This window comes from Panulirus ornatus, chromosome 66, assembly GCF_036320965.1.
Source record: "Panulirus ornatus isolate Po-2019 chromosome 66, ASM3632096v1, whole genome shotgun sequence".
NCBI classification, from domain to species: domain Eukaryota; kingdom Metazoa; phylum Arthropoda; class Malacostraca; order Decapoda; family Palinuridae; genus Panulirus; species Panulirus ornatus.
Window position 1 is genome coordinate 2,070,478 of NC_092289.1, and position 24,763 is coordinate 2,095,240.

The 24,763-nt window shown below is 40.2% G+C and overlaps 1 protein-coding gene across 1 annotated transcript in view; it reads left to right on the plus strand.

The window, feature by feature from the left end:
* Nucleotides 1–1,860: 1,860 nt before the first annotated feature.
* Nucleotides 1,861–24,763, plus strand: part of LOC139746795 (uncharacterized) — a 251,551-nt gene continuing 228,648 nt past the window's right edge. Inside the window, exons 1-2 of the mRNA XM_071658345.1 lie at nt 1,861–2,014; nt 11,926–12,465. Coding sequence (XP_071514446.1) covers nt 12,320–12,465 — 146 coding nt within the window. The 5' untranslated portion in view covers nt 1,861–2,014; nt 11,926–12,319. The remainder of the gene's footprint in view (nt 2,015–11,925; nt 12,466–24,763) is intronic.

A 24,763-nucleotide genomic window follows, 5' to 3' on the forward strand; every position in this document is an offset into this window, starting at 1 on the left:
GAAAGGTAAATCATGGTTATTTTACTACTGAATCTCTCTCTCTCTCTCTCTCTCTCTCTCTCTCTCTCTCTCTCTCTCTCTCTCTCTCTCTCTCTCTCTCTCTCTCTCTCTCTCTCTCTCTCTCTCTCTCTCTCTCTCTCTCTCTCTCTCTCTCTCTCTCTCTCTCTCTCTCTCTCTCTCTCTCTCTCTATCCTTTCCTCCTAAAACAATTTTTCCTACAGTTTCCCCACATAAAACTAGAAAATACACCTTAAGATTTCTTATAGAAAATGTTTGAAATGGGATACTCATGTAACTGCTTTTGATATTTCTCTCCTTTTATTTTGTGGTGTTTTGTGTTTTCACAGCGGTTACAAGCAGTGCTGTTAGAAAAAAAGAGAATTTATGGTGTTTTAGTGTGTTCTAAGTTAGATTTTAGATTAATTTGTAACTAGAGTAAGTAATAGGAGTGAAACTACAACTATCAAAATCATAAGCCTAAACAATCCGTCGCTTCAAGGACTTAGCAAGGACAATGTAAGTATTGATATGGGATATGATCTTACAATTATCTTCGTCATCCATCTTGGCTCACAGAATTCCCTCAGCAATGAGGCATCCGTGGCTGGAGTCTGGGAGATGGAAGTCGACAGACATTGTGATCAGGCAGTGAACTATATACCAGCTGGTCGACTGGGTTCTATGTATTTCGGATGGGAACAGTCTTGTAACTGTGGAACATGGCTCGAGTGGTGGCGCTGGGTGTAGATGGCTGACACATGTTCCTTCACATAACATGTTTATCATGATGTATACTGCGAATATATCCACACATCACGGCCTCCGTCTTATCCCTGGCTGGCAACTTTTTCCTTATGTAGGTCTTGGATTTATTTGTCCACACACACACACACACACACACACACACACACACACACACCAGTTAGCGGTACTGACTATGATTCACGCCCAGGCCCACCTGGGTTCCAAAACTGGACGCGGTAGTTGGCCCACAGCCAGTCCTAGCTGGTTGATGTATGGGTGGTTACCTGGCATAAGCTGGTGTGTGTGTGTGTGTGTGTGTGTGTGTGTGTAAACACATAGATATGTACAATATACATACACAGACAAACATCAGTAAATACATTGTACATATATGCAAGGTTCATCAATCAATTGGTTGGTTAAGATTATATTTTTCATACTGTCTGGGAGAGGAATATAGATAACATAAATGGACACTTGAAAAGGAAACTATGACAAAATTGTAAGGATTTTCCTGAAGTATCATACAATTTCCAGCTGGAATTCATGAAGTGAGAATGTAACGTGAGGGAGAAATTTTATGTTCAAGACATGGCTGAACCAGTGATAAACTATGTGTTTGAGGGACAGAACAACATGATTATTAGCTCGTTTTCTGTAAGTAAAAACAGATAATTACAAGTATTCAATTACACACACTCACAAATGGGATCAATTATGAAGAACATATTCCTTGAGCAAAATTTGATTTGTCGATAGTAGTAAAATAGTTTTTGACTGGGAGTAATGTATGAAGGATTTAGATATGATATACACCATAATCATTTTGAACTATACGTGTTAAGTAAGACTAAGATTCATTAAGAAATAATGATGCATAATTCCTCAATCAATTCATGATATTGACATTTAAAATACAAATTCTAATGATTTTGTCAGGAATTATTGTACATCGTGCAGGAGCAGTAGAAGTTAGCAGTTCAGGTTGCTCGCGGTCTCAGCCGAGCCACGATTTCAGTCCTCCACCACGATTGGCTCCTTACTCTAAACGAACCAATAGGAGAAGGTTTCATTCACCGTATGGATTATATAAGCCCTTCTTTCATTGGTGTTCCTTAGTTACAGCTACCAATTGCGAGGGAGTTGACACTGAGTGTAGGATTGTCCTTTATTTTGCTTCCCTGTCAGTTTGGCAGTGACGAGGGTGTCGTGAGGTTGTTGTGGTGCCCCAGCAAGCCCACTGGAACTGAACATGTGATCAGAATTCCAGGTAAGCTGATAAATCCCGTCCATATGTCATCCTGGAACCACAGTATGTGTACTGAGCAAAATCTGGTGTGTGTTGTACCGTTTTAAGTGATGTACGGTGGTAATTGAAGGCGGCTTGAATATAAAAGTGGTAGTTGACTCCTTACTGCCCATTAAATTTATACAAAAATGTTATGGAAATACCACACGTTATTATGTGTTAGGGATTTATATAACATTAGCTGGTATGGTGTTGCAGTTGCTTTTCCTTTCATTGTTTTTCTTAACCGTGTAAGCAATATGTTGGGTATTAAATGTCACATTATTCACTGCTGCTGCTGCTGGTTTATCATGTTTTTGCTTTGCTGTGGACATAACTCGTAGCTGCATTAATCGTAGAGGCAATCCTGTGATAACAATGTAAGGTGGTTTATGCTTTCATATTCATGGTTGTAGTTTTACTTAATTGGTTTTAGTAAAGATAGAGTAAGGAATCATTTTGTGTGGTAGTTGTTCTTGTGTGAGTGTTAATAATACTGCTTAATGAAGCTGTAGGGAATTGAATAAGATGGTTATGTTTAATGTCATTTTGAAATAATGGTCATCATGATATGCTCTTAGTTACTTTCAAAATGATGCATGTGGCGAAGGTCATTGATAGAATTGCAGGGGCTCGCTCAGCTGCAGTGGGTTGCTGGCCCTCTGGTACCGTCTTATGCTGTTTAATGCTAAAAAAAATGTATACCAGGTTTCATTTTTCTTGATGTATAGCTTGTTCTAGTATAATTCAGGTTAGAAATGGCTAGAAGGATATTCAACATGGTTAGGTTATTGGTAGCTAGCGTTACATTAGATGTGGTAAGGAAGAAATTGCAGTGATTCTTTAGCTCCTGAAACCTTGACACTAAGAGTACAGTCACATAACATACATCACTTATGGTTACGTACCTGGCACCTGGTCAGATCACAAGTTTTGAACGATCGTTCAGTTTCAGAATTGCACAACACACACACACACACACACACACACACATTCGGGATTTCATAATCATCTCAAAGTTAGGAATATATATGTGATCCATTTATGAACAGCTTATGAACATGAAATATCTATCTGTTTTTACTGTTGAAACTAAATGTGTAAATTAGTGATAGCTTGGCATGAGTGTGTGATCTCTGAATTCTTTTTACTTTAGCTCAGGTAATACAGTGAAGTTATAAGTGGCATAAGTATTATCAACCTGTGTAGAAAAATGAAAAAATAAGCTGATTGATAGTATATTCAGGAAAACGAAAGTAGCTTGGATTATAGTAACTACTTCCTGCTCATAACACATCCTCAATTCTCTTGTGGATGGTTTGTATGTAGACAACCCTCTTCTACATTTTTTCAGTGCTTGACTCTATCACAGAAAGTGGGATATGATGCAGGTGTACAAATGGATGACAGGTCTGAATAAGGGGGAAATTGGCAATGCTCTAAGGGTAGCTAGCCAGGTTAGAACTCACAATGATGGCTTCAAGATAGAAAAATTTAGGTTCAGACTGGATGTGGGGGAAGCAGTGATTTAGCAATAGGGTGGTAGATCTCTGAAATAGCTTGCCAGATGCAGTGGTTGGGACTGAAACCTTGAAATTGTTTTAATAATATGTTAGATAGGTATGTGAGCTCTGTGGGGGTGGTTGTAGGACTGACCCGTCTAGTATGGGCCAGCAGGCCTTTTGTGGAGTCCACGTTCTTATGTTCTTATATGTGAAGTTGTTTTATGGCAATGCAAAAATTGTTGTAACTTCTTATCTAGCATTTTTCTTAGCCCTTATCAGGGAGCACTCAACACAAATGAGCCATACCTTTGATATACCACATAAGAATAAAGGAGGATGAGGGAAGGCATGATGACTTCATGTAGATCCTTAGGAAGCAGCTATGATATTAGATTAGAACAGTTCTCTGAAGTCAAAGGAGAGTCTGCAACAAGATGTACAGGAAAGCTTCACTGAGAAGTGTTAGGAGGGATGTGAGGATGCATTTCTCAGCAACAGATTAATGCATGCATGGAACAGTGTAAGCAGAGATAAAGTAAATGCGAGTAGCATTGGGAAATTCAAAATCCTATGGAAGGAATACAGAAATAAGAGGTGGTTTTCAATGGATAAGAAGCTCCCCTCCCATAAATATAAATATGTAATCATACATTCCGGAATGCTAAATATCCGGTACATTATTCATGTACCTTAACTCAGTCTTTCACCATCAGCGTACCCATCCGCTCTTGTCAAAGCTCTTTTCATGCTCCCTTACATGAAGCATTGGCACAGCATTCACTCTTAACTACTGCTGCATCCTGTCATTCATGAAGGGCTTCATTTTTATCCTTTCAGTGACAGTATGGTCATGTAACTGTTCCTTGCCTATTCTATCCATTCATATACTGTAGGTTTGTGTCAGTTATGTTAATTACCATTTGTAGTTTTATGTGTACTGAATGTCTTCATTTGTAGATTGTTGTTAATTCTTTATGTTATGATTTTGGAAGCTTTTCTGCCTTGACAGTCAGCTTGGAGCAGAAATGAAACTGCAGTGTTTCCTTGATAGCTGGTTTGCATTGGTATAATTAATCTTTTCAGCAGTGGCAACATGACTTGTTCTTAGTTATTCAGCATTGCAGTTCCCAACTGCTTTTCTACCCACCTTACCAGAAGGTGTGCTTTGGTTGACATATTTACAGTTACAAAAGTCCATAAATAAATTTCAGGAGAACTAAGGTTAGATTAGGTTAGAATTGATGACAAAGGAATAGAATAAATATGTAAAGTAACTGCTCTGTATGCATAATCCAACTTTGTAATGTATTGTAGTTTACAAGATTGTATACAAATTTGAAAATATTTTGTTGTTGCTGGCCTAATGCAGGAGTCAAACCAGTAGCTGTTAACCATAATGCAGAATAATCACTCGTTACAATTGTTTGTAATTTGAATAATAAAGCTTTTAAGAACCAGCCATGTAGATGAGCAGAAATAGGGACCCACAAGAAGCAGCCATTGTTCTACGTACAGTAAGAAAGTTTGAGTACCAATCACATATCTTGCTTTTTCCTTGATGAGATATATGTTGACTTTTTTTGATGTTAGTTGGCCCCAGGCTGAGCTGTGGGAGGCAGAAGACCTCCAGACTGTTATAAGATACTATGTACGTAAGCTAATTGATCCTGGAAACTATCAGTGCCTTTAAGGTGATGTATCAGCATTGATGGGCTTCATTATGTAATCTTCTGTTGCAATATTTTGTCTTGTTTGTGTACTTTTATGAGACAAAAAAAGAAATTTAGATTTGTGCTAAACATGCTTGATGATTCTATAGGTTCTATTATTTTATGAAGTGCTTATTGGTGATTATTGTCTCTTTAGTATCGTAGGGCAAATTCTGATACTGGAACTTTATTTTGTGATGTATTAAAGATAAAGCCACTTTCTTTGCTTCTCAGCATAAAGGATGTCAGTCTCTTCTCAGAAGTATATGGGGAGGGGTTGAACAGACACATAGGTGATTTAATACTAAATGGAACAAAAATTTGAAAAAAGTTGAGGGTGTAGTCCTCCCATTGATTGACATTCTGAACCAGCATAATCTTTGTGGAAATAAAGATTGCTTGGAAATATTAGGTTCTTTACCATTTTACAAAGATGTTTAAATTAAGAGTTAATTGATTGTGATATTTTACGTAAGAGGACTTTCTGGCTGCTGGACTAGTCTTCAGTCATTTACATAATATTTAGTCAATAGCTTCATGATGTCATACAGGTAATTGCCAGAATTTTCGTTTGTATATGAAGCAAGACATGGGCCAGAAACATGAACACCAAGTGTGGTTGAAAATATTTTTGTGCATGTCAGTACGTTGAGGATTCTACAATACACTTTGGTCAGCCTTGATTAACTAATATCTGAGTCTGGGGATGATGATGTGGTTCCCTCCCTATCACAGTTAAGGGGTAGATTGACAAGCTTCATGTATTCTTAGACAGTGGTGTGTTGAACTGGTAAACTCTGGCATGCATGTAATACTTATGAAGATTTTGTCTGCAAATGTGAATGATCATTCCCATACAGAATGCTTCAGTAAGGTGTGTTATGTCCATTAATCGTATGTACCATTTGAAGTCTGTCTAAATGTAAAGTGGTAGAGAGTGAGGGTATAAAGGACTCTACTGGCCACTTTCAGGAAGAACTTTACCAGTTGTTGCATGCTGAATGTTGTTAGTTTTATGATTTGTATTGTTATACATAGTAAAATGAACTGAGTGTTCAGAAAGAGTTAAGAATAATGGCAATTTAACCTGTAAGAGGCACTATCTGTCGCTTTATTATAAAAAAAAAGTGAAGTTGGAAAAGTCTGTGCTGTTTTGGTGTGGAAATTTTCAAAAAATTATTGATTTTTTCATAATTTAATGTGTTCTCCATAATTGAATGGGCAGGAAATCCATTCTCCAAAGTTTAGTAGTAATATTGACAAGACAATAATTTTTGAAGAAATTTTCAAATCCAAATTATAGTCCTGAAACTCAGCTTTCAAAATCAGCATTCCAGTGATCCACTGAAATTTAGTCCATTATCTGAGGCATGTTTGACAAGTAATTATTAATGTTATCCTAATCCTGACCTCCATAAGGCAGTGTTATTACATGAAAAATAAGCACACATATTTCACAAATTGTTGTGTAATTGTCCTTTTGCAAAAATTGTCATTTTTATGTAATGTTTAACTGGTGTGAATTCAAGAATCTGGATCAGCACCAACCATGACAAACTCTTGCAGCAGCGCTCATAACAATTTCTTCTCTAATTGCTCCATTTCAAGGAATTTACACAGTCATGGTTGCATGACCAGACGTTAGTTGTGTAGCCTCATTTCTGATGGCCAGAGTGTGATTGCATAGCCCTTGTATTTTATGTGGCCTGCTTCTGGCTAGAATAGATTATGATTCTGAGAGATGACTCAGGGTATTTGAACTCTAAAAATTGGCCATTCAACACCAGATTATGTTTAGTTTGGATAGACTAGAAATCTAGAAGAATTACAGCATCACAGTTGCTACATTAAAGATGATGAAAATAGAGTAATTCTTTATTGCATACAAGTTATTGACAAGAACTGTAACTTTGTTTTAGTCACAACTTGAACAAAGGTGTAGTAACATACATTTGATGTTGGTAGTCATTCTATCAAAGTTTGGCCTTGCATTTAGAATAGATATATTCAGAGACTTAATGTAAATCTTTAGGGAGTTAAAATCCTCTGGTTCAGGCTTTAAGAACTTCTTAATTAACATTTAGGATAACGTAAGGTACTCTAGAACAAATCATTTGGCAGGCTTTAAAACCCTCTTGATATGGCATAATAACTGCAAAACAGTTTGGAAATAGGTTCGACTTAATCATCTTATGTTTTCAGTGAAAAGGTAGTGGAAGAGCATTGCAGTATTTTTTCAGCATATTAAATGTTCCTTACCATAATAACTACGAAGTGCCATCTGCTAAGGAATTCGTCCTTTTTTTGATGAAAATGCATTAACCATCGTCAAACTCCAGTTGATATAACAAAACTCCTTAATTAGAATGGCAGTTTCAGGTCATCTGCTTTGAAGTTCAAATTAATTGAAATATAACATCAAGTATGCAGATATTCACTAATTATCATAAAAAAATGATCACATTGAAAACTCAATGTTTTTTCCTTTTGCATTATGTCTAAATTAAATAACAACATAGTCTGCAAATGCAAGATGCAGTGCTGTATGTATTCAGTATACCTTATAGAAAATAGGGGAAATATGGTATTTACAATGAAAATGTACAGATAATGAAAAGTATATATTAAGCGATTACAATGAAAAATGTACAAATAATGAAAAGTATATATTAAGCGATTGCACCACATCAAATATTCAGTGTGTACATTGATTATTTAAGATTCTTTAGTTCTTAGAAATCAAAATGCATATTTCCAAATGTTTTTGTACAAAACACTGGTCTCATAGCAATCATCATATACGTAATGTCCTCATGCTTAGAGATAATTTTCTGATGTTTATATTTTGTTTAATGTGAACTGCTTACTCATTTTCAGAAGCCTTCTTTGAATGTGGTGTTCTACCTCTCTTACTTTAGTGCAATATGATCATACAGTAAGAATAATGAGAAGGCTAAATTTTAGATTAGATGCAGAGTGAGCACTTGAATCATGTGCTGTAGTCACACTTGCTGTTTCATCTTGTTGCTTGCCGTTTTGTGGAGCATCATCTGAAAATGTGTTTAGAATATGAACAGAGAGATACATTAATGAAACTCTGAAATGCAGTAAGTAATCTTTGTGTATAAAGGCATAGTAGAAACTGGTATTATTTATACTATTGATATATTGCAGCAGATATAAGAACACAAATGTAAGGCAGTTCGAGACTGATTGTGGACCATATTTTATCAAAGTCTGAATGAAATTATATTTTTTGTGTAAAAAATTGTATTTTTTTGTAAACAAATGTCAGTCATGTTTCTGCCACAGAAATGATTTATCAGCATTACCCATGTACTGACTTGCATTGATTCTTATTTCAGTGACTGGTTTATTCATGATATTTTTTCAATATCAAAGCAGTAAGCAAAAATATCATATATGGTAGTTGATAATGTTTCATAATGAAGATGTGAACAGAGAAGTATGGGACACCTCTTTGTTTATTAATACATTAGAGGCACAAAATATATTACAAGACCTGATGCCCAGTTTGAAAGTTTTGCATGTCCTTTTTAGAAGGATATGTGTATATTAGTTCTTTTTTAAAAGGATAGATGTATATTTGTCATTAATTAAATCTTTACTTTCAGATATTTTCAAGAAAGGTTACATGTATTTCATGAGGTGATAGTTATGAAAAAATTACATGAGAATTGGATATGAGATATCTCTGATGATTATGCTGTAGGTAGTCCCATTTGAGGTTAGTTGGATTTTTGCTGTGCTTAATTTAGTCATGTTTTATATGCCAGTTGAGCTTATTTCACTTAAAGAAATTAAAGAAAGTACACTCTGAAGAGTATTGTATATATGACACTTGGTCAAACATAGTACAGTGTAGACAACTAGGCCTTACCCTCAGCAAGTATGTAAGAACAACCGCTGCATCTATTAATGATTGGTTGGATTTTGCAAACTTCAAGATGACAAAAACAGGTCTCATGAATACATGTGGTAAAACAAACTGTCAAGAAGAGAATGCTGTTGTTTGCAAGAATCATGTTTCAAAGCAGGTAAATCTTTGAAGCTGTTCAAAGCATGCAGTGATTGTCAGAATCAGAACTACTTTAGTGACTGAAATCACTCAGACATGCAGATGGAAGAGACATGTTATTGTTCACATTGGAAGGCATGATCCTTATTGAACACATGAGAAGTCATTCCAGCCTGACATGATTGCATGGAAGACTTTGCAAAGTAATGCCACTAGAATTTAAAGGTGCCATAAATACAGTGTTAGAGAAATAAGTGAAAATATCTAGGGCCCAAAACTGGTTACCTTTGTGCCTGCCGATATTAGGCACATTATGAACCACCTAGTGGAGAGATTAGAAAAAACTCACTGGACAAGTATCTAGAAGTATACCTGACCAACCAGGTTTTGGTACGTAGGCCTACGGGGTATGGCCTCAAACAGACTATCCAATTGGACAGGCAGCAGGGAAGGTTGGTCTCAGACTGCTGACTAGATGTATGACCCATCATGATAATAATGATGATAAATAATAAGGTAGGATCATATATGTAAATTTTGGGCTATTAGCAGCTGAAAATTTTTCTAACATTTTGTAAGTACATTAGACAAGTTTGAAAATTCTTTACACTGAGGAAGACTTATGATGATACTTTCCAGACCAGTTATAGTCTCCAGATTTGAATTATGTTGTGTACTGTACTGATATCATTTTACATGCTAAGTGAAATAGCAAGAGTCAGATGATATGCAGAAACTTAAACTGGCCACAGTGACTAAATAAAGAAAATTATTGGGTATATTTAGAATTACATACTTATGTTAGAAGTGCAGATGGGAGTGGTGTATCATGCTTCTAAAAGATGGTAAAATGGCCAGTACTGTGTGCATTCGAATATGATTCTCCTCTGGAGGAACAGAAAAGAAGGAAGAAGAATAACACCCTGGAAATTTCAAGAACATCACAGGAAAATAGTATCAATGTGCAGTGTTCTAGACTGTTATGTAAATGCAGGCAAATTTTAGTTATATTATGGGTCAACTCATGGAAAGTTATGTTGATATCTGTGCTTGGTCTCATATTGGGCTCTAGCGGTAGACTTGAGTCCCCGAAGCTAAGTATTAGATGAACCTAAGTGAGATTATCAGAATTTTTTTTATTTGATGACAAATGAGAAATATATAAAAAATGAATACCAAATAAAATTTAACGATTCAGGCAAGGCGAAGACAAGCCTGAACAGAACTGGAAATTAATGTTAACATGTGACTGGCATTGCTATGGAAGCTATGTGAATATCCAAAAGAGGAAGATCCAGAATGTATATGCAAAGTGGCAAGAATAACTAGAAAAAAAGGCAGAAAGTGAATGTAGAGAAGAGATAATGATTAATAGAAAATGGAGAAGAAAAATAAAAACAACAAACTGAAGTCCTAAAGTTCAGGTTTGAGTTGAGGAATAGGGCTGCGCTGCGAACTAAAGAAATGTAGCTTCAGCTTAGTGAAAATGCTGAAGTCTCAGAGATTATGTAAGAAAATCATTATAGATTTGATAGCAAAGGTCAGTCTTTCAGCGTCAAGGCAGGTATTAGTGCATGGAAATCATTTGGTATGTTCTGTGGAAAAAATAAACTAATATATATATATATATATATATATATATATATATATATATATATATATATATATATATATATATATATATATATATATCATACAAACCTCCAACAGCCAGGAGCGAATCCGCAACCCCTGTGCAACAGGCGGGAGCGCTACCGCTAGGTTCGATCCTGGCTATTGGAGGTTTGTATGTTCTATGAAGGTTCGCGTTCATATGAACTTTGTTCGTATTCATATACCTCCGCGTTGTAGAGTTAGGTTCGGTAAAATGCTACCTGCTGGCTGTGTGAGCCTGATGGGAAAAGACCGGTGTAGACCCCGTTGCTCACCAACGTGAGACGAAGGGTATTCGAGTACATAGTATTCGATTAGTCATTTCCCTATTAGGGGGCGATCATATCCTAACGGTAGCACTCCCGCCTGTTGCACGGGGGTCCCGGATTCGATCCTAGCTATTCATATGCACTTTGTTCGTTTATATATATATATATATATATATATATATATATATATATATATATATATATATATTTATATATATATATATATATATATATATATAAGGGTACACAGACGGGAATGTTAAGAATGACGTAGTAGCTAGGATTATTGAATAAGGCAATAAAAATGATATTCACATAAACATCGAAGACACAAGAAGTGTTGCTGAAAAGGTATTTAGAGTAGTATTATGCGAGATGAAGAATTTGAGTGTGAAATTGGATGTTTAAGATATTAAGCAGAAAGGAGCTGACAAGATTGTGAAATGCAATGTATATAAGAGGGGTGACATTATTGAGAATTATTGAATATGAAAAAATCTTCCCCATAGTCTGAGTTAATGGGGGAAGAAAACATGTTCCAATAACATCAAAACATACTTTACATTCATAATCTCTGGTTACATCATCTATGTAACTTATCATTTCTCATAGCTTAGCTGCTGATGTACCTTACCACATTTGCTGCTCTGGATATTTCTAGTTAGCTGTTCAAGACTTAGAGCTATTTTAGCTTAATTCCTTCCTCTCTTCATTTCAGGGCTCCGGATTTTTGCTGAAGATTTTTAAAAAACAAAAGTTGTAGAAAAATGGGAACTTGCAGCGCCTCTTACCAGAGTGATATATGCGACATGATGGTATCAACCTCGAATGAAGTTTAATGCTATATATCAACCTAGCGATAAATAGCAATAAAAGATATTAATATTTTAAAATGATTGTGTACAGTGGCAGCAACGAACTTCGATATTTTCAGCTGGTGATTACACTGGTGCGGTAATTCATACCAGCTGTGCAAGTAACATTAGTGTGGGAGAGGACAGGGTGCTTATTGCTGCTGCCTAACGGGCAGCGGTGAAGACGAGTGTGTAAGTGTCCCCTGATAGTGTTTGATACAGATAGTGTCGCCCTTTGTGCGAGCCTAACCCGTCAAGATGAACGGGTTGATGGTGCGCAAGAAGAAATACCGCTTCCAGGTTGACGTGAGGGTGGAGGAGCTGCAACACGTGCCCTTTGTCAACCAGGTGCTCTTCGCGAAGGTACGCCTCCTCGATGGTGGCTTCACCGACCACTCCCCAAGGTATGTGATGATAATTTTGTTACTTTTTCCCTTTTTGTACACCATTTATAAGGTATATGTGTACGTATTTCTACTATTGATTTGTTATCCTTTTCACAACTTCATTTTTCACACTGGATCGAAGGTGGTACGTTAATTTCGGGCATTGGTTATCTTCCATAGTATTAAGTGGGCACCTGTGGATCATTATATTTTCTGACTTGTTTATTTTCTGTTATTACCATTTTAGTAATTGATTTTACCGACCTTTCTCGAGAAGATAGAATTATTGTCATACAGATTTTCATTTAGATATCAGTTTTGATGGGCTGTAAGATCTGTTTTAGCTTCACTGTATCCCATGGGTTCGTGAAAGGTCTCTAGGTAATCAGGTTAGTCGTCCTTGCCGTACATCCAACTGAGGGGCTGTCCCTTGACTCGCTGACGCTAGCCTACCTCAGCAATGCAGTGGTGGCGTAAGGGAGAATAATGTCAGAAATATGAACCAGTCGGCAAACAAACATTTGATCCACAGAGGCAGACTAGTCGGCAAAATGACCAGGGCACCAAAATAAAGGATGTAAAGGCAGGTGGTACATTACGGGATATAGAAAGAAAGTGCCTTGGAAGACTGACGAACGATAGACCCCAAGCTATAGATTGACTGAAATTGCTTTTTAACATCTTTGACAGACGAGCCTCAGAAAGCAGAGAAGGCTAGCGTGTTTTTGCACAATAAGAACTTTCATAGGTACCGTGTGCCCCCGATTTAAACCCATTATGGGGAGTTGAGTATAGTGTTCAGTAATCTGCAGTCTGTTATTGTCTTAAGTTCACATCCATTTATAGAACAGTGTTCAGATGTATGGAAGTTAGGATGTTCAGCATCTCGACTCACGTTGCGGATCTCTCTATGTAAGGTGGTGGTGTGGTAAAGAGCGAGCGTTAGTATGCATGTTATGCTAGCAGCCATCGACCCAAAGCTATGCCCATGTTTTCAGTTGCTTCACTGCACTTTTTATGTATGGTGTATTTCAGTGACTGACTGCTTACCCTGATAAGTCGAGCTATATGAGGCCAAGGCCCTCACTGAGGCCCGCGTACCCACTTCAGCTTGGCTGATCAGGCACGCCATGTTGATATCCTGTGAGCTGTGAGCCCTGCAGTTTCTCAACTGTTAGTCAGAGCTGTCTCTCATACTTGCAGCTAGCCTGTTGAAGTTGTAGGTCACGAATGATTTCACACACACACACACACACACACACACACACACACACACACACATATATATATATATATATATATATATATATATATATATATATATATATATATATATATATATATATATATATATATATACTTTTTTCATACTTTATCACTTGTTCTCGTGTTAGCGAGATAGCGCCGGGAAGAGACGAAGAAAGGCCACATTGGCTCACATCCATTCTATAGCAGTCATGAGCAGTGCATCGAAACTACAGCACCCTATTCACAACCAGGCCCCATATATATATATATATATATATATATATATATATATATATATATATATATATATATATATATATATATATACAAGGCACGCCGTTTCTCTTCAGCTAGGTAGCGCAACAAACTTTGGGATTTGCATTGATCACAATGACTCCTGCTGCTGCACAGCAAAAGTCACCTTCGGACAGGCTGTATCTTTGGGAGTCGGTTTTGTAGAAGAACTACTCCCAAAAGGCTTCCTCTACATTTCCGACCTACTGGAAGTAGCGCAGTCTCGTGCAGCACGAACTTAAAGTACCTGTGTAAAACTAGGAATCTACCTAGTAAATTGGTCTTGGGCTAGGTAGACAATAATTGATAAATAGACTTTAGGTAATATTAAAGATTATGTATCCTTCTCGTATGATTTAGGTTCTTGTAATAATTATATATTTTTTTATTTTTCTATTTATTTAAAAAAATAAATGTATATATACGTGTGGTTTTCATGTAATTACATAAACGAAATTAACGTTCCTCAGATTTAGATTCTAAAATACTTTTGCACTCCAGATTAGTTTGTCTGCTTCTTACTTAGTGTCTGCATGTTGTATACTCAGATGACAGGAGACATCCCGTTTTATGTCCTTGAGGTAAAGAAAAAAACATCTAACTGGTTTCTTCACACTAATTGTAGATTTTCTGATGTACCTTGAATATCTGAATGGAAGGTGTGAACTGATGCATTTACGAGAGCTTTGTTAGGTCATGGACTGCTTTTTCTTTTTATAGCAGGTTTTTTTTTTTTTTATAGTGGACTTGTAGGGATTCCGTGTTGCTGTTACACCTGTTGCGTTGCCGGACCTACGAGGTAATCCGATACAGGAAAAGGACAACGTTCTCACAGTCAGGTTTCAGAAATCACAGATATTGAATCATCTGAATATTGGCTTGGAGTGAAAATGGGTGGATAAACGACCTAAATGGCAACCAGCCAAACATTAGCAGAAGTACGGCAAACTGTACAACACGTAGTTCATGAACTTAGCTTAGAGTACGAAGGTCAAGGGTCGCCTGTTTTGAATAGAAAAGCACTTTTTTTCGGCGTCTAACAAGGTAGGGTCAGGACAGTCATCATTGACAGGGTAGGGTCAGGACAGTCATCATTGACAGGGTAGGGTCTGGACAGTCATCATTGGCAGGGTAGGGTCTGGACAGTCATCATTGACAGGGTAGGGTCTGGACAGTCATCATTGACAGGGTAGGGTCAGGATAATCATCATTGACAGGGTAGGGTCTGGACAATCATCATTGACAGGGTAGGGTCAGGATAATCATCATTGACAGGGTAGGGTCAGGATAATCATCATTGACAGGGTAGGGTCAGGATAATCATCATTGACAGGGTAGGGTCAGGATAATCATCATTGGCAGGGTAGGGTCTGGACAGTCATCATTGACAGGGTAGGGTCTGGACAATCATCATTAATATGACCATGTTATATAGGCCCAACATGTTAGACCTCTTAGTAGCCTAGTGCCTCCGTCAGCCCGTCCTTCCCATACGTCGGGTGTTGCCACTGCATATATTACAGCTTAGGCCTGTATGTATGTATGTGGCTATTCCTGGGATAAGGAAGTGGTGCTTGAAGGATAATTCCTGGGATAAGAAAGTGGTGTTTTAAGGCCATTGTGGTCTGGTGGTTTACCACTGTTGACGTTCTAATGTAATAGAAGCTCCCAAAATAGCGTTAGGTGTGTCTGCTGATGTATTTACGAGTACGCTTGTGTGAGTCTTTACATTCTTCTGTGGCCAGGACTCTGACATTCCTTTACTGTTCTATAGTTATGTTGTGAACATACGTTGGTTTAGCATACATCTTTTTGAATGTAGTTATGTAAAGATTCGATGGTTTAACACATGTGTTATACTGTAGTTATATAGTTAGAATTGTTCAACATGTTATTTTTGTAATTATATTACATAGATACGATTGTTTAATAAACCTTTGCAATACGATGGTTTCGCATACATGGATTCTTCTACAGCCATACTGTACTCTCATTTTGCTTGTGTTACTCTCTAGTTATCCGTTGAAGTTACGATGGTTGAACATACCTTTGGTATTTGATGAGATATACTGCGTAGTTACGATGATTTAGTATGCCTCTGGTATTCCCAGATGACACTGTGTAGTTACGATGATTTAGGATAGCACAGGAGCCTTGTCAGGATTAGCATGAGGCTGAGGGCCGGTGGTTGTCATTTTACTTCCTGGCTTGAAGACTTGTCAGACTCGTCGTGAGAGGTTATGATAGGTCAGTGACCTGAGGGATCGCCACAGAGGGAGGATGGGTGGGCCCGGGTGGAGGGAGTTGGAGTGGTGGGTGGAATGGGATCAGAGAAGGTGGTTGTGTGGAGGGGATATGGGTACAGCAGGAAGCCATGTGGATGGATGTGATATAGACAAGGCACAGAGATGGCAGAATGGCATAGAGATAACAGAGTAGTAAGTAAATGGAGACAGCGGGGATATGAGAGGTTGCAAGTTGACGAGACGCATCCAAAAAGAGAGGGGAAGGTCTGAACATCGTATTCCATACAAATAAATCACACAAAAAACAGGTGATTCGTGAATATAGTTTTAGCCACATGAAAAATATGAAGCAGAGATCCGAGCGCTCTAGTGAGTATTTACATCTTCAAGGATACAGAGAGAATTATTACCTCTGTATACCAGATTAACATACAACAGCTCTCGGATCTTCGTGTTTCGTTTTCCATGTGGCTACCAGCATATAGTATTTCATGTTGGTACAGTTCCTCCACACACACACACACACACACACACACACATGTGTAAGATTCTTGTTTTGGTTTTTATCTTTAACATGCACGTAAGATTTTTTTTTTTCCATGGGCAGTTGGAAACGGTAGCCAGTGGGGCCAACCTACAGCCGAGGCGATGACCATCGTGTCATGACCTTGACGGGCGTCTCCCAGAGGTCAACCAGAGCTCCGTCACTGACACCGTCCCTTGTCTCCACACACACACACACACACACACACACACTCCTCCATCCCTCCCCAAGCCATGCCGGGCTATTAGGGCGAACTCTGTAATTATGTAGCATAGGATTTTCATTTTATTGATCAATTGGTTAGATAGCAGAATACTACATGGGTGACATGAAAGGTTCTTAGTTACTTGATTTGCGTGTCGGTACGTTTTATGGGGAAATTCCCCGTTGGGTGTTCGTGCTGTTGGAAATTATTTCCAAATTTAGACAAGAAAGAAACTTTTACGGTAATTGCACGGAGACTTTATAGTAATTCTGCGAAACCGAATGGTTAAATTGTACTTCCATACGTGGGGTTGGACAGTGTAAGTCAGTGACGTTTCGTTTACGACAACGAGCAGGGGGCTAACGGTGGGAATGGGAAGCGTATGGTTGGGTTTGGTGTCGTGGGCGACGTGGGTGGGTGTTCGCGTTGGTAGATGGAGGTACGTGTGGTGTGGTGGGGGGAAGGTAAGGATGGAGGGGTGGGGATGACGTACATGAATCTTAGTGATGGAGAAGCATATGCTGGAGATTGGATGTGTGTGTGTGTGTGTGTGTGTGTGTGTGTGTGTGTGTGTGTGTGTGTGAGGGAGGGAGGGGCTTGGCTGCTTGAGTGTTCACACCACCCATCCTCCGTCTCCCTCACACCACCAGCTGCTGGTGGTCGTCTCCTGCTGCACGAGCCGATACTCTGCACCACTGTTATCCCCCACACCCCCATGCAACACACTCCCACGTCCCTCTCTACCACCACCACCACCACACTCCCTCCATGTCTTCTTTCACCACCATTCTGCCTCCCACCTCATTTCACCAACTCATCCACCACGACACTCCTTCCCACCTCCCTTGATAACCGCCAGCCCACTTCATCGTCACCTCCCTTTTCCACCACCACCACCACTCCAGTCATCACCTTCACGACACCACCCCTCACACTGGCCACACAACCCATCTTCATAATCACTATGCCACATTTTTGCGCGCCCCTCCCCCACCAACACCGCCACCAGACTCAGCCCTCTAACCACCGCTTCTGGACACCCATCACCCCGTCCCTCTTCAGCACTGCCATCAGTGTCCCTTAGATAATGTGCTTAGATTGCTCCATCATCATACCAGCCTCACTCTCCCCTTCACCCACACTGACTGTCGGATGCTTCACAGTCGGTGTTTGAGTTGCGATATCTGCATTACCCCCTCGATCACGGTGGTACTACGACCTTTTGGTACAGAAGGTGACCCCATCCTGCTTCGATGGTCGTACCTTCATGCAGAAGGGACGTGCTGGAGTTCAAATGCCTCTTAAGTCCAAGGAACATTGAGTGCATTGCTGTTATTGCTGATGGTGCAGTATCTGCAACATTTTGCGATAATGTTAATTATATGTAACCAGGTCATTCGCTCTGTGGTGTTTTGAGACACGGGCGTGATACTTGGCCGACTCGTATGGTTGGATTCCTCTTTTAAGTTGAACGATCATTTAGGAAACCTGAGAGGAGGTTTTATCATATATAGTGTTAAGAGAAATGAACCAACTTCGCCAGTCCCTGAGTATTAGGAAGGAGGGAGTTTTCAGCACTTCATTCACGTGCCATTTAATGTTCATCATCATGGTAATCCGCTGTAGCAATGAGACATAGTATTAGGCTTTGTATCATTATCATTGTTTGATACGTATTAGGTCGTACAAAATTTGCGAATCTGAATTTGAGCAGGAGCAATGCTGAGTCGAGATCTCAGTAATACGTTTAAGAATGTAAAGACCTGGCCCAACGTAGAGAGGGAAATTGGATCCCCCCTAGATAGCATCAGGGATCCAGTGGGAAGTCCCATTGTCGGAACGAGAGTGTTAATACGTTGGGACGTGTTGGTTCCCGCCGCCACCATGCCAACAGAGAGACGGGGGAAGAAATGGCTTCTTTGTTGTGCCAATGACGGAGATCTTGATGGGTTTAGCATTTTTTTTGTCTATTCCCCCCCCCCCCCCCCCCCCGTTTATCGTTATCATATATGCACCTGGTTCTCCCAGGTTGATTTCTGGTCCTTTAGGATTTTATCCGTATCACAGGACCCTGAGTTAGCCAAGCCAAGCTTTGTAAGTTTTGTCTTACAGTCGCTATCTGTTGCTATATATCTCATATCTCTTCTGTTCACGACCTCTGTGCGTCAAATGGTAGACTGATTTCAGGAAAGGTCGATAAATGTCGACCCTTTGTAAGATGTTCATTTAGCGTTTATATGACCCCACGCCCATGACGGTGCGACCTTTGTTTATTATGGCATCCATTACCTTCTGCTGTGTACACAACCCTGAGGGTTGGGTCCAAGACGAGGCGATAAGGATCGTATACACCGCCGTGCTGTGGGATTTTACTGTTAGGCTCAGAGGGTGAAGGCGGCGTTGTCGCGTATTTACCTCCTCTCCTTTTCAAGTCTCGTCGCCTGTGTCTGGAAGGTCAGGTCAAGAGTCGGGTTTAAGGAGGTAATTGCGGGTGCCGTGGTTGAGTGTGGTTTAGGGCGCCGGCAATGTCGCTCAAGGACCCGACAAGCCGCGGATCAAGGACCCAACCATGCCTCACATTACCGCTCCTGGGACCTTGAGATATCATCTGGCCAGGGATCAAGTCGGGATTGTTTTTATGTTATCAATATGGCTGAAGTAAATGTTAGGAGTGGAAGTCATTTTTGATTGAAATGTCAGTCTTATTAAGATGGGGGTGAAGGCTGAAGCGGAGAGGGACTCGAACTGGGTTTTGTGTTTGTATCGTTGCAGTGTAGGCTACGCTGTTGACGCTGCGTACAAGTTAATACCATTGTCATCGACAAGGCAAATTCCAGCAGAGGTCGTTGTGGGCTGCGCGTGGTTCATTAGCGTAGCCACAAGGCTCTTGCTTGTTGACACACCCAGTGGCATCTTAGTTCCGGGTGTGGAATGAGATGTATAAGGGAGTACGAGTATTCCCTGGGAACAATGCCCCAATATATTATTATTATACCCTGAAGATGAGTTTGATGTGGTTGGGATCCAGTGAATGTTGTCTCTTAACTGTAGAAGTAAAAGAAAAAATCTTTTAAGATATTTGAAATAAGGAAACATGATTTAGGTTTGCTTTACATGTCACTCTAGCGTCCATATTTCTCTGTGGTTCGTTTGCTCGAAGTCGACTGTCTTTTAAATATGGTTGGCGACAGACCCTCTCGAGATGACCATAACGTTTATATAACTCAAGGTTATTTGTTAGTCGTACAATATTTCTTTTTGGGATGATGGTTGGACTGCGACGGTGATGATTCTGCAACAGTTGTAGCATAGTAATGGGTTGCAGTAGCCTAGTAATGGGTTGCAGTAGCCTAGGAATGACCCCAGAGCGATGGTAGTGTAGAAACAATTGGTCGTCAGTGAACACCTTCTAGAGCAATATCCCTCTCAATCCCACGACCTTGTAGGTTGATTATTTGGTGAGGTATGAATGAACCCACTTAAGAGTTAACTACAGGGACACATCTACCGTGGGATTATTATGATGACACAAGCGCATACATACATACACAGTGAGGGGGATGACTCAAAATCACGCTTCGCCTGTAGATAAGCACGATTTCCGCTCTACTTCAGGCGAGACGGGTCGCACTCCATCATCGGGAAGTGAGAGTATGTTTATGTTTCGCAGTAGCAACTGCCGCATCGGTATAGAGTCGCCAGCTCTCTAATGTATATGAAGAGCTCGTGCTGAACGTACCGATTCCCATGTCCTCATTATGGTTTGATGAAATGCACGTAAGGTTAGAGTCGGGGCGAATAGGAAGGTATTCCGGCAAGGTCATTGTCACGTCCTTGTGGTGTTTAGTATAGTGAATGTTTCTCTGCTTTCAAGTGAGGTTATTAGCAAGTGTGTGTGTGTGTGTGTGTGTGTGTGTGTGTGTGTGTGTGGGTATAATGGGTACACCTTCTTTCTTGACATCCATGGATGTATTAGCATGGTTGTTGGCACTATGCCTTCCTACCTACTCTGCGTATGTTTATAAAGCAAATGTAGGCAAGCGTTATTGCGTCGCCGGCGTCCACCGTTTGCCGTCGGTGCTTCTATTTCTGTTGTGACAGTCGCTGTTATTCATCCTTCCCCCTGGTATTTTTTATCGTTATCACAGTCGGTATAATTAACCCTACCGATATTGTCGGCCACTGTCGTGGATAACAGGTGACGGGAAGATTGAGACAAGCTGCAGGCTTTGCTGTCCGTGCGTCACGCTAAGAGAACTGCCTGTTTTCTCTGTCACCTAACAGGTATTGTTCGGGAGAGTGAGAGGGAATCAATTCAGCTTGACGTCTGGCGACGCCTGTATGAGGTTGGGAGAGGTGCGCTGTGGCTGGAATCTCGCGGATGACTGAGTCATTGTTCCATCGAAAGTGAAGTCGTTGGCAACGGCGAGGGCGAGGTGGTGGTTCTTAGGGTCGGGGGAGCGTGACACCTATTTAATGAACAATGGGTTGAACACCTTTGGCTGGGAAGGAAGAAGTTTCAACAGCTACTTGGAACCATCCTGCACTATCAACTTGCGGCACAACACGCTGGAAGGGCAGTATTGACCTGAATCGCACCACGAAAATATAAAATAGCAGCCGGGTTTTGGTGAAGAGGTGAAATGTCTGAAGTTTTGGTGGTTTTGAATCATTTGGTCACGTCCATCACTGTCAAGGTTTTGCCCTCAGGGACAAGAAAATGGCAATCCCCACCAGTGTGCTGCATCATGACTCCTCCTAACTTGGCATCACCACACGAGAGTAAACTTTTGGTGCTGGTGTTGTGGAAGTGTTGATCCTTGTGATAACCTTTACAACATTATGAAGACAGCTTACGCATGCCAATTCAAATGTTGAATTTCGTTTGTTAACCATTAAGGAACTCTCGAAACACAACCTGCCTAATGCTTCATTTAGCTTTAATTACGGGAAGAGCTGGCGTTAAATAACGATGTGACGTTCGTAACCCTGTCCGGCCATGGTTGCTATTTTGGGCACGATAGGGTGATAGATTAGTGGCATCCGGGCCGTGCCATCTGCTGGTTCTCGGGGCTGATGGAGTGGCATGGGGGTTGGAGGAGGTAGCCCTACTGCAGCTGTCGTTCTAGCCGGTCCACTGCATCGTGTGAACTTTATGAACATTATTTAGTAGTAACGCCCTTCGAAAACAAACGCCAGACTAGATTTGCTGACGTGGTTAGAGATTTGGGCTGAACATTTCACGGTTAGGCAAGCACGAAGTCCCCTCGCTCGACTGGTGGGTTGAATGTGTGGTGGTCAAGGACGACGGTTAGCTGCCATCATGACGGGCGTTGTGTAAAACCAGGCTCTTGGTGTGGCCACTGCTCACAGTCACTGAGGGAGGCGCATGTTGGCGTTTCGTTACTTGAGAAGACCTATCTTACGTTGCGCTAGGCTTGTACATGTTTAGTGTAACCACATTAATTAAATCAGTTTTTCTGGTCCCTCGTGTATTTGCTCTTACGATATTTATAAAGGAGCTTCACGTAGCACCGGTTTGTAAAGAGGATATATGATGCTATTGGAATCGACTTCCTTCACAAAGCCTAGCCTTACATAGCCAAGGGGTAAACGGTTAAGAAAATCCCGACAGCGCATCATAACAGAACAGCGACAGTTTTGTTACTCGAAGATCTTGTAATTAGTAGGTTAAGATAACGTTTGTAAGTTAACAAAAGGGCGAGAGAGAGAGAGAGAGAGAGAGAGGGAGAGGGCAGTGGAGGTGGATGACAGGTGACAGGTCGTAACGGGACGCAACAACACCAACACGCGTTGCACTTGTCAAGGCCAACGCGTTCCACCCACCGTACCAGACCGCGCCTGCCCACCGACCACCACCAGCACAGCCTGATGCTCTCACCTCTTTGCGGAATACGCTTTTGACTTCATCACTGCTTTTAACGTATCCGTTAAGGGCCTGGTTCTCCAAGCTGCAGGAAACTGGTTGAAGAATGTGCGCCACTGTGATTTATTAGTGACTCATAGTAGTACATTTCCCGAGGACTTGATTTGAACTTGTTAGTATGTTAAGGGGTAGTTTAGGTATAGGAAGAAAATGACAGTTATTTCAATAGTGTTCATTAATTTATACGTAGCAGTGTGTTCATCATATATGATTCTGGAATGACGTATTTAGAGGTAAGTGTAACTTATTAATCTTGCAGTGAGGGGCAAAATACTTGCGAGTTTGTTTCAGAAAGTAGAAAGTTCGTACAATTTAATCGCATGGATTTCGAGCGAGGGTGCTAAGTGCTAGAAAAGAACTGAATATTTTTTTGGTGCATTGTGTGAAAGTACGTACGTGTTCGGCACTGGAGTGATACAATAGTGACTACAAGAAAGGTGAAACGAAAAGATAACGTCTCAAGAAATTTGGGCATCTCGGGGACTGTCGGCTTCCTAGGCCGTACTGCTAAATTATTCGTTGATCAATAAGCTGAGATGTGACAGTAATGCCATATTCGTGTGTGTGTGTGTGTGGATGATACCTGCTTGGGTCACTTGCGTCAGCGTGTTCCATCTTGAGGTTATTTAAGAACATGTGACTCAGTTGCGCCATCTTGCACAAGACCTCTCACCTGAAATCACATGTCTTGATGACCTTTCCTACTGGCGAGTTGGGGGGTGGGGTTGTGCCCAGTTGGTCAAGAGCGTGGGTTGATATTTTTTTTTTCCCTCGCTCTTTCTCATGTCAAGAGGGTGTTTTTTCCTTTTTCTTCCTCGTCACAGTCTTCTGTAACAAGGGTCAAGTTCGCATGTACTCCGGAGTACATGTATTTGTACGTAGCTACATTGTTATTCTATTAGAAACATTTTCTTGCTAGTGGGTCAAGGATCATAGCCATTATGTTCAGACCTGTGATTCCATACTGAATGTAGTCAGTGTAGTGTGTGGGTTAAGTATAGTGTATAAATATTGTAACGTTGTACCTTAGAGATATTTATGATAGCGAGAATAATGTACAAGTAGTACATTAGGATATTTCCCGACATTTCAAAAAGTAAAAATGTAGAAGAAAACATGCGTAGCATTGGATCACCGCATCATTATTTCGAAAAAAAAAACCTTACAAAATATTTGAAAATGAGTGAAACACCGAATTTAATGTAAGGATTTGTGATGTTTCGGATGAATGAGGCTTCAGGATGATAATGCTTGGGAATATCATGGTTATCCTGGTGGCTCGGGTGACAGTGGAGGATGATATGAGACTGGGAAACTTGGGGGTTTCCCCAGTGCTGGTTCCGGTGGGAGTGCCTCGGGGATCCTAGCGACGTGAAGTGGGAAACATTTTATTGGATTAACGAATTATATATATATATATATATATATATATATATATATATATATATATATATATATATATATATTTTTTTTTTTTTTTTTTTTTTTTTTTGCCGCTGTCTCCCGCGTTTGCGAGGTAGCGCAAGGAAACAGACGAAAGAAATGGCCCAACCCCCCCCCCCCATACACATGTATATACATACGTCCACACACGCAAATATACATACCTACACAGCTTTCCATGGTTTACCCCAGACGCTTCACATGCCCTGATTCAGTCCACTGACAGCACGTCAACCCCGGTATACCACATCGATCCAATTCACTCTATTCCTTGCCCTCCTTTCACCCTCCTGCATGTTCAGGCCCCGATCACACAAAATCTTTTTCACTCCATCTTTCCACCTCCAATTTGGTCTCCCACTTCTCCTCGTTCCCTCCACCTCCGACAC